This window comes from Glycine max, chromosome 11 (genome assembly GCF_000004515.6).
Source record: "Glycine max cultivar Williams 82 chromosome 11, Glycine_max_v4.0, whole genome shotgun sequence".
NCBI lineage: Eukaryota > Viridiplantae > Streptophyta > Magnoliopsida > Fabales > Fabaceae > Glycine > Glycine max.
Window position 1 is genome coordinate 10,917,945 of NC_038247.2, and position 10,316 is coordinate 10,928,260.

At 36.6% G+C, this 10,316-nt stretch overlaps 4 protein-coding genes across 5 annotated transcripts in view; 3 read left to right on the forward strand and 1 right to left on the reverse strand.

Annotated features, from left to right (window-relative positions):
• The first annotated feature begins 209 nt into the window (after nucleotides 1-209).
• Nucleotides 210-2,772, forward strand: LOC100803817 (uncharacterized). Its single transcript, XM_003539045.5, has 2 exons — nucleotides 210-351; nucleotides 1,648-2,772. Exons 1-2 carry the CDS (start codon nucleotides 316-318, stop codon nucleotides 2,494-2,496), a joined length of 885 nt encoding a protein of 294 aa, XP_003539093.1. The 5' UTR covers nucleotides 210-315; the 3' UTR covers nucleotides 2,497-2,772.
• A 154-nt stretch (nucleotides 2,773-2,926) lies between these two features.
• LOC121172630 (RING-H2 finger protein ATL16-like) lies at nucleotides 2,927-4,011 on the forward strand. The gene has a single exon (XM_041006733.1). It carries the CDS (start codon nucleotides 3,025-3,027, stop codon nucleotides 3,562-3,564), a length of 540 nt encoding a protein of 179 aa, XP_040862667.1. The 5' UTR covers nucleotides 2,927-3,024; the 3' UTR covers nucleotides 3,565-4,011.
• Nucleotides 4,012-5,110: 1,099 nt separating this feature from the next.
• LOC100779362 (60S ribosomal protein L23A) lies at nucleotides 5,111-6,794 on the reverse strand. Its single transcript, XM_003537973.5, has 4 exons — nucleotides 6,685-6,794; nucleotides 6,550-6,596; nucleotides 5,987-6,344; nucleotides 5,111-5,383 (listed from the first exon to the last, which is right to left on the reverse strand). The coding sequence occupies exons 2-4, from the start codon at nucleotides 6,560-6,562 to the stop codon at nucleotides 5,299-5,301; spliced, it is 456 nt and encodes a 151-aa protein (XP_003538021.1). The 5' UTR covers nucleotides 6,563-6,596; nucleotides 6,685-6,794; the 3' UTR covers nucleotides 5,111-5,298.
• Nucleotides 6,795-6,962: 168 nt separating this feature from the next.
• Nucleotides 6,963-10,316, forward strand: part of LOC100804347 (UDP-galactose/UDP-glucose transporter 5B) — a 12,615-nt gene continuing 9,261 nt past the window's right edge. For both annotated transcript variants that reach the window (XM_003539046.4, XM_006590933.3), the window contains exons 1-4: nucleotides 6,963-7,230; nucleotides 7,674-7,787; nucleotides 7,930-8,022; nucleotides 8,139-8,204. In XM_003539046.4, coding sequence (XP_003539094.1) covers nucleotides 7,096-7,230; nucleotides 7,674-7,787; nucleotides 7,930-8,022; nucleotides 8,139-8,204 — 408 coding nt within the window. In that variant the 5' untranslated portion in view covers nucleotides 6,963-7,095. The remainder of the gene's footprint in view (nucleotides 7,231-7,673; nucleotides 7,788-7,929; nucleotides 8,023-8,138; nucleotides 8,205-10,316) is intronic.

Below are 10,316 nucleotides of genomic sequence, written 5' to 3' on the forward strand. Positions count from 1 at the left end.
TCATCATATATCACACCCGAAAAATGGGAACTCCAATTTATTCTCCAAAAATAAGATTTTGGCATTCATTGACAGAATGACAGGGACTGGGACTTAGTCCTCAGGATTTTTGTGATCATTGCTTGACTTTTATCGACATTACAATCTCTTACCTTTTACCCTTTAGTTTAGTCCTATAAATAAACGCGCAAATATTTTCTCTATAAATAAGAGGGGTAACATACACATTTAGTTAATTTCCCACACCAATATTTGGCTTTCCAATTTTCTCTTCCCTGTTTCTTGCTCTCAAATAGAAGGTACTAAGTAGTTAGTATGGAAGACCTGGATTCGGTGTTCGTTTACCATGAGGTGGGTTATCGCATATTGCATATTACACACACACACAGATATATATATATATATATATATATATATATATATATATATATATATATATATATATGATATGTGTGTGTGTGCGCTTTTGTCATTCCTTGTTCATCGCTGTACTTTTATTTCACTTGCAGAAACCCTTTTTCCATTCAATGACATTTGCTGTTGCATTCATGTGTTCTTTCATTCTTTTATATGTTATTCATTTTGATGATTGATAGATATTCTTTATGCCGATCAAGCCTGTCCCTTCAAGACTCTAAGTTTCCAAGATAACACAAGAAAATTTACATTTTTATCTCAGTAAATGGCTTCTGCTTTTTTACCCGTTCCCTTCTCCATTTTTTTATTGATTCTTTTGAGATGAATTGTGGGTGGAAAGATCAAACCAATGAGAGTCTTTGCAACATTAACACAAGAAAGTTTACATTTTTATCTCAGTTTATCGCTTCGGCTTCTTTATCCATGAAATTAAAGGAAAACTTACATTGGGAAAAAATGTTTTTTTAAAAAAAAAATGAAAACAACATTGTAGTCACTTTAAGTACTTTATCTAAGTTTTATCCTAAATTAATTAAATACATAGGCTTTAATGTTTTTCAGGTCTAGGGTTGTGAAACTTTCGGCCGTAGAAAAATTACTTTCTTGGATATTTTTATTCTGGATGCGTTTATATTTCTTTTGCGCTTGTTTTTCTCTTTCTTGTTTAAACCTTTCTGCAAGAAGGAAAAAGTTGCATTAATTTCCAGGAATACGACGAGTCCTAGAATTTAATCGTTGACCCGTTTCTGCCAATTAGTCCTCCATTACATTAAATTTTGGACTATTATTGTTGATTAAGGATACTTGCTTAACGGGGTAGTTTGATCATTGACCCCTTATTTATTCTTGTTTTTATAAACAAAATGTCTTCTATTTATTTGGGAACAGGAAAATTGATCTATAAGAGTCTAATTTTGGCCTCAGTGTTGCGTGAGATTACGTTGATCTTACTTTGAAACAGTTTCAGAACCTGATGCGTGCACTATATGATACACATATACCTATCTTATGCCAATAATGCTATATTTTAAGGCCAAAAGCATAAATCATGACAATTTCAACTGTCGCTTTCTCTGTTTAGTTACCAAAAAGTTGTTTAGGCTGCGTTATTATTCAACTAAATTTTACCCCTAATTACCGTGCATTAATTCAGTCAACGATGAGTGTTAGTATTTATGTGACTTCCTTATGAACACTTAACATTTTTTGTTGTTGTTTGATTTTTTTCAGGGAGAACACGAGTTAAGGCAGAAACTTATGGATGTAAGACATGAACTTGAGAACATGAAAAATGTCAAGGCAGAATTGCTCAATCTGTTGAGCATGGCATACCAAGAGAGGGACGAAGCAAGGTGTCAGTTACAGAAGCTGATGAATCCATTGCAAAACGTGTTTGACACCCACCAAAATCGTCTCATGTTCCCTTCTGCTAAATCAAACTCAAGCATAACAGAATCTGACAATAATAGTTTCTCACACGGTTCCTCACAAGTGGATTCCTTTTTTGACACAGTCTCTTCTCCAGAGTTTACAAACATCAATGCAGCTGACCCTATTAACATAATGAGTTATCTCAACCAGCATGTGGTTCTTCAAGACTTCAATTTCTCAGCACCTCATGCTTTGATGGTTCCTCCAGAAAAGCCAATGAGTGATGACACCGCGGGCGATGCAGTTATAGATTGTCTTGCCAAAGAGAGAGGTTTGCCTCAAAAGGGTAAATTACTTCAGGCTGTGATAGATGCTGGTCCATTGCTCAAATCATTGCTCTTTGCAGGGCCACTTCCTACATGGAGAAACCCCCCTCATTTACAAAACATCAAAGTTCCACCTCTAGCCATCAAAAAATGTGATGCCACTTGCATTGTGCCTAATACTTTTGGAGAAATTGGCAATTCACTTCTGAAACCGAAGCTTCCACCCTTGCATTATTCAAATGCTCCCTCCTCGTGTTCAGCTTCAATGCTTAACTTTGCTGGTCAAACCACTGGTTCATGGAACAACAATGCATGGCAGTTGAATTCAACTCCTGGTGTCAGCATCCAAGTCCCTTCAAGCAAGCGGCAGAGGCATCAATGATTTTGATGGATTTTTATTCTGAAGTCCATTTTTTTTCATATGTAAATGGAATTACAGCGATTGGTGTAAATGGCACACCCTGCTTTTGATTGAAGCAGCATAGATAGTCCATTTGAAAGTATAGGAAAATTTAGACTTTTTGACTGCAATAATCATCAAATAGCATTTTATATTGAATTAAACCAGAATTGCAAGGTTTTCTACTCTCTCATCCAACTATAGATTGTCATATATATAATTTTGTTAACTTCTATAAAATGATTTTTGATTGGTTAATAAAAGTTTTTACTCAGTTTGTGAAAGCTAACGTCATTTTATATTGCTTTGTAAAAAAAAAAAATCATTTTTTTAACCTTTGATAGTATCTAAGATAAGGCTTGACAGCGATTACAATGGAGAATCCTTAATATCATCTCCAACTAGTACTTCTTCGTTTTGAACGTTCTATGTCTGTATGCTCTCATAGTTTTTCCAACTTAGTTTACTGCTATTTTTAGCAAACTCTATGTAAACTTTATTTTCCTTAAAATGTCTTCTGATTCTGCAAATGACCTTTCGAAATGGAAACTGGAAGAAGTTATTTCAATTATTATAGTCTGTGTCATCTTTCTTACACTGAGTGATTGCTTCGGCATATTTAAGCGTATGGTGTGTGGAATTTGCCTTGGTAGAAACCAGGTTCAACGGCGACTTCTCGACGAGTCCATTGCCGATGATCCTTCTCTGCAGCAGCTTCAGAGCCGTGGATTGGAGTTCACTGTGGTGCAGTCTCTTCCCACGTTTCAGTTCAAGAAAAACGAGGGAGAACAAGAAAAGGCTGCAATTAGCGTGGAGTGTGCCATTTGCCTCGGAGAGTTTGAGGAAGGGGAGTGGCTGAAACATCTCCCACACTGCAGCCATAGTTTCCATGTTTCATGCATTGACACGTGGTTTCAGTCTCATTCGAATTGTCCTCTTTGTAGATCAGTTGTTCATCATCACATCCTTCAGTGTTCTGTAGCTTCTCACACATTGCTTCAGCCTTTGAGGAGGGAAGACTTTGAAAGGGTTCAATCCATTCACTCTTAAAATCTGCCTATTAGACAACAACAACCGTCACTACTTCCCTCTTGATTTCAACTATTTTTTTCTATCATGAAAAAATGGCACTTTTTTATTTGTTTGCTTTCAGTTTTGATATTTTTGTGAGGTGAACTGAAGCCTTGTTGGAGACAAGATCGAAGAGGAGAATTGTGATACCTGGTATAGAATTTGGATGGAAAGCTAACGGCTAAAGAAACCTCAATTTAGGTGGGTTATAAGCGTGTCTAGAGCGTACACACAACGAAGCTTCTATTGTGTTTTATGAGTATTGTCAATCATAAGGCGTAGGATGATTATACAAGTATGTTTCGGAGAGTTCAATCCCAAATTTGTAGATCCGTGATCAACATAACTGTTGAAATTTGTAGATCAAGCATCAGTTAAAAAGTAAAAGATTTTGTATTACAGTCACACACACAACTTTAGGTGCAGTGTGATTTGTTGTTGTTGTTGGAATACAGGGGCTTTAAGACCCCACACAAAACTAAAAACCGCAAGGAAATACAGATGAAGATACATCCGCTAAAAAGCGTTTGATAAAAAAGATAGAACAACATCAAAAATCGAAAAGCGGTCATTTAAAGATAAACCCAAAACGTCTCCTTTGAGATCAAACTCCTTAATGTTCTTGATCAACATGAAACAAGGATGAGTATCGGGACACTCCTTTATAAGCTCAATGACACTCTTGAAATCTGACTCAACTATGAACTCCTTGAAACCACGATTTCAAGCAAGCTGCAAGCCAAGATAAATTGCCCAAAGTTCAGCTGCCAAAACAAAACAGCAAACAACATCCGCAGCCAAGGAAAATAAAACCGATCCAGCGTGATCAGGAAGTGCAGTTCAGATTGAAAAGACAAATAACACCTAAAATACTCTGCCTAAATTTTCATTTAATGAACTCACAAAAAAGTAGTATGTATTTTCTCTTGTGGACTATTTATTTAACAATTGTAATACATATCCTCATCTATATTAAACTTGTTTTACTTTGTTTACAGAATATTTACCTGCTCTTTCCTTTATATAAATCATATTAAAGTCAATTTAGATCGGAAAAAAATTGTCTCATACGTTTCATCTAGGTGGCAATATTAAATGAAATGAGATAAAAATATAAATTTTATTCTATTTTACTTTATTTTATCTCTTTCCATCAATCCAAATACAAAATTTGACACGGATAAAAAACAAATTTTCGACATTTGATCTTTCAAAACCCTTCACATGATCTTTCAAAATTTACGACATTTGATCATTTACATGATAACCAACTGGGAACTTTCTCCGAGACTTTACAGTTGCTGAACTCTAATTTGCTCTCTAAATTGCTGAGCGTACAACTTGAATTAAGAGTTATCCCATTTTAAGTTGGCTAGCGTGTTTTTTAAGATTATATATATATATATACACACACACACACACCAGATTCTGCACAATTTCGCTTAATGCCACAGCGATTTAAGCAAATATGCAATTAGCATCGGTACACTCATCAACCTCACATTCCGTGTAGCATAATCACTAATTAGAAAATTTTAACATGATCATTCCAATCATCAATTTAAACAACTCTCTAGTCAAAATTGAAACACGAGGTCTGCTTAGTGTCAACGGAACCAAAACATACAAAATAACAAAACACAAAATATAGAACCTATCATTTTTTTAAAAAGTTTCCGCCAAGAATAACCATAGAACTGCCTAGGTACTACCTTAGATAATCCCAATCTTGTTTGCCACATCCAATGCATCGTAATCAGGGGTCAACCGGACATAAGCCTTCTTGGTTCCATCAGGCCTGCAACAGAATTCAAATTTAGAAATTGCAGCAGAAAATACCTCATTGAACTAAACCATATATATTTCTACAACTTCACTGTAAAGCGGCATCTCAAACCAATTCCAGGCAGTACAAATATTCAATCTCTATTCTCTAATAGAAACATTCATAGGATTCCCTAATTTCCTAGGAATCCAAGTTGAAAAATACAGATATATCCAAAATTCCACAAGCGAGATTGTCACCCCTAGACATAGTACTCTAAATTATTAACTCATTAGAGTGAATATTGTACCAAACCAATACCAATTCACACACCAGTGATTAAACAACAAAACAAACAAAACAGAGAACAGGAACACCCCATGATGTATATTTAAAGGCAAAAAAAAAAGAAGCTACAGAGTACAGACAGGACTACATATTAATTACATGTGACATCATGTATCAACATAACATGGTCTTCAGAAAGGATAGTACAACATCAAATTCACAACATCAACAACACCTTATCACACTAGCTGAAAACGGAATTCACTACCACCCATCAAATTTCATCAGCAATAATGCATTATGAAACCATTACTATCAAAACTGAATAGTCATTAAATAGTTGCTCACCTGATCAAGGTGTTAACTTTCTTGGCCTGGATGTCATACATTTTCTTCACGGCATCCTTGATCTTCTTCTTGTCGGCACGCAGGTCGACAATGAAAACCAAAGTGTTGTTGTCCTCAATCTTCTTCATGGCGGATTCAGTGGTCAGAGGGTATTTCAGGATCTGATAATGATCAAGCTTATTTCTTGGAGGCGCGCTAATGCGAGGGTACTTGGGGTTCCTATCCTTCTTCAATGTCCTCGGTCTGTGGAAAGTGACAGAAGTTCGGATCTTCTTTGCCTTCTTCTTAAAGGTAGCACCAGACTTAACTGCCTTAGCAGTCTTCAAGGCCTGTGCCTTTGGGTCGTTCTTCTTATCAACTGCACACACACAAAGAAAAAAACCCTCACTCAAGTCGCACACAGCAAAAACCAAAACCAGCCTAATAATTTTCACACACCATAATCTTCTCCCTAATTACACATCTTCTTCCTAAACATGCTTAATTCCAATACTATTGAAAAAATAACCACTGAATTTAAATTTTGTGCAACTAATTTTTTAAAGTGAGGAACACGAACATACCTTTAGGAGCCATTGAAGAAACTCTACCTGTCGAATGTTCCCAATTCCTGAAATTAAAAAGAAAATTAGAAATCTGAAACCATCAACGGCTTCAACTAAGCAATTAGCGTAGAGTGACGATGCACAGTCACAAACCTGCGCAGAGGGAGAAGCCGGCTCTAGGGTTTTCTGATTTGGGTTATGGAGTTTATATACGAGATGTAACAAAAATGACCAAAATATCCCAAACTATGTTTTAAAAATGGGCCCTGACTAGGCTGGTCCATTTAAGATGTTATTGGGCTGAGTTTTAAAAACCCATCAGGAGGTGTTGACTGGCCCATGTTCAATCAAGAGTGAATATGCGAGTGCCGTTGCTGTCTCCCGAGAATGGTGAATGCTGACGTGGCGGGCCAATTCCATTTTCTCGCATGAAACAACTAACAGAAAAAAAGAACAATGAGGCAACAAAGAGAACCCGTGAGCTCCGACTCTGAGGCGCGCCGTGTCTAATCCGACGTTGTTTTTGGTGGTGTTATATGTCAGTGTGGTGCTCGTGTTTGGGACATGGCGGAAACAACCTCTGCTTCTGTTTCTTCTCCCACTGCGGGTGATTCGAATTGGAGAGAGAACAAGTTGTGGAAAGGCACATTTGCTGTCGCAGGAATCATGCTCACCCTCGTTACCTATGGTGTTTTGCAGGTTTATAAGCCCAAAGCTTTTTTCGTTTTTCTTAGAATCCCAGGATCTCCTTATCTTTGCTAGTTAAAACTAATTCTAATTACATGTTTTGTGTGTGTGTGTGTGTTTTCATTTTTATTTTTTTGTAATTTTTCCCTGTTGGTCTTTCAGTAGTGGTTCTAACTAGAAAACCATAGCTGCTATTATTTGGGAACAAATTCACATTAATAAGTTGGTTATCGATCCTCTTTGTTGAAGTGTTCTTAATTTCTTAGTTTTAGTTATCACTTGATGCTTATTTAGCTGTTTATGATGGGATGCTTATAGATTAACTAAACTAGCATCTAGTTAGGTATGTGGGGAAAGCTATTAGCTAACATGAAGTTGGATGATGCCAAAGCCCTATCTGATAATCCTACTATTGCCCTATACTGACAACTTGTGTTTGTGTTTGTTTCTTGTAGGAAAAGATCATGAGAGTTCCTTATGGGGTGAACAAGGACTACTTCAAATATTCTCTTTTTCTTGTTTTCTGCAATCGCATCACCACGTCTGCTGTTTCAGCTGGTGCTTTACTGGTAAGCGCTTGATATATGGGAAAGTACTGTGGTTACCAAACATTTTAGTGTTTGACATTGCAGCCTTCCCTATCTTGTGACTGCAATGCCTTTGCTAATCCAGAATTTTCCTAGAATTTATCATTTTCAATCTTTCTCATAGGCAAGTAAAAAGGCATTGGATCCTGTAGCTCCTATTTATAAGTACTGCCTTGTGTCGGTATCAAACATACTCACCACAAGTTGTCAGTATGAGGTAAGTTGCATACTTTCTGTGTCTATACATTGTTCATTATAAGTTGTTATTACTAATTTACTATTGGCTGTCAGTTAATACCCATTTTTTTTTTGGAATCATGTTTCTTATTCCAGGCCCTCAAATATGTTAGTTTCCCTGTTCAGACTCTTGCAAAGTGTGCTAAAATGATACCAGTTATGGTAAGGCAAAATTTAATAGTGTGCTCGATTATATAAATTTCTTTTATTTTGATATTATGATTACTGGCTGATTGCAATATTCATTACCTTCATTATTGATATGTATTCATATATTTATTTGTAGTGTATAATTCATCTTCTTAGCTATTGTTGCTTCTGTTGATGAAGAATGGTAGTAATTACATTGTATTGTTCCTTAACACTGAATGTTTCATGCACTATCTTTCTCTCATCCCACAATCATTTGTGATTGGCATCATTAATAGCCACTTCCCTTTTTAACGGAACAAATCCATTAAGAGGAAAAAAATGTAACTTGGAGGTAGAATTTTGTGGCTTCATCCTCATTCTGAAATTTTGGTTAAACATTCTTTTCAAATTGGTCAATGCTTGGCCTGATTCTCTCCTCTCTCTCAAGTAAATGCTCTTACTTTTTTTCCTTCAAATTTTATTCTACATTAGGGTCGGCACATTTTAAAGGTGATAATCCTATACTTGTTTTTCGGTCTTCAAGAGAAAGGGTGAGAAAGAAGGAAATTTCGTACTTTTGGGAGTTACTAACAAATTGACCATGACAAACAAAAATGATATATTCTCTATACTTTGCTTTTGAATATGGCTTTAGAAAATGAATAATTAGGTGATTTTAAAGTGGCTGCAGTCTATCCTCGAAGGAGAATTTTGTTAGGACTGAAGAGTGGAGATGTGGTGTGTGGTTATAAACATGCCATTGTTTCTTTGATAAGCATGCCATTGTTTCTTTGATATGCATGACAAGATGATTTTTATGTAGTTTTTATAATATAGATTTTAGTCGACTATTTTGGTTTAGATTAGATAAGGCTTTGTTCTTGTTGTTTGATTTTGGTTTAGATAAAAGTAATTATGGTTGAAGTAGATAAACTATAATATGGGTTTGGAATGTTCTGAAGGATTTTTTTAACAAGTTGGTTATCATTTATGCATGTAAAAGGGCATGCTATGTGTGAAATGAGATGCAACTTCTATTTTCCATTTTAATATTATTCCAAGGACTTTTAACTTGTGTTCTTGTAAAGTAAATGTATTGATACTTAGTGGATTCTGGGTTGTCTAGTAGAATGTCCTATCCTGCTAGCCATATTTTTATCTTTTTCCATCATCCATACTTCTTGAAGCCTAGATCTACAAAAGTTGTGAGTGAGAGAGACATCGAGAGAGAGAGTGAGAAAGCAAGAGAGAGTGAGAGAGCAAACCAGTGGGTGAGAGTCAGGTCTAGGAATGAGAGGCGGGAAGTGAGGTTTAGAAAGGATCCCCGGCATAACCATGTCGACAGCAACCAAAGTAGGCAACCCAAACACTCACGTGGCAACTGGAGAGACAAAGCAGACATCTCAACCTTTTACTTCACGCGGTTCCTCGATGACGTAACGGAGAAAGATCTATGGGTGCAGTTCAAAAGGTGGGGGGATGTCTGAGAGATCTTCATCTCCAAACAACAGAACAGAGTAGGAAAGAGGTATGGCTTTGTGAGGTTTAGAGGGGTCTCAAACGTCCGGGCTTTGGAAAGGCAGTTGGATAACATCATAATAGGAAGCCTGAAATTATACGTGAATATCCCAAGGTATGATAGGGGGAGGAGAAATTATGCTCATCGAATTATGGAGCATGGTACCCAGACGAATGTGCGTAGGCAAAGAATGACAGCACCCCCTCAAATACATGCACAACACTGGAAAGCCACGATGACGTACGCCCAAGCTTTGCGCTCAAACAGGGCAAAATCAAGGCCAAAGCAATACTCGCATGACGTCGGTGCTGGTAGATATGGGTCTCTGATGAGAATCCTGAAACTGGCCAAATACAGGCTAAAGGCCCAAGTGGAGAAGGACGAAGGCCCAAGTGGAGAAGGATGAAGGCCCAAGTGGAGAAGGATGAAGGCCAGAGGTAGAGACACTATCAAGACTATTAATTGTTGCTGAAGGCCCAAACTAATTTAAAGGCCCAAGTTAAATATGTTTTTAGTTATAATTTTTATTTATTGTAATTTTGGCCCAAACTGTTTAGAAGGTCCATGTCTATTTTTATCTTTTTGTTCAGATGCACTATAAGTATTGGTTTTTATTTTCAATG

Bases quoted from the DNA above. Each gene is read 5' to 3' on its own strand.
- LOC100803817 (XM_003539045.5), top strand. From the start codon at position 316: ATGGAAGACCTGGATTCGGTGTTCGTTTACCATGAG. The intron at 352-1,647 runs GTGGGTTATCGC...GATTTTTTTCAG, and splicing joins CGGTGTTCGTTTACCATGAG to GGAGAACACGAGTTAAGGCA.
- LOC121172630 (XM_041006733.1), top strand. From the start codon at position 3,025: ATGTCTTCTGATTCTGCAAATGACCTTTCGAAATGGAAACTGGAAGAA.
- LOC100779362 (XM_003537973.5), bottom strand. The intron at 5,384-5,986 runs GTGAGCAACTAT...ATTCTGTTGCAG, and splicing joins AAAGTTAACACCTTGATCAG to GCCTGATGGAACCAAGAAGG.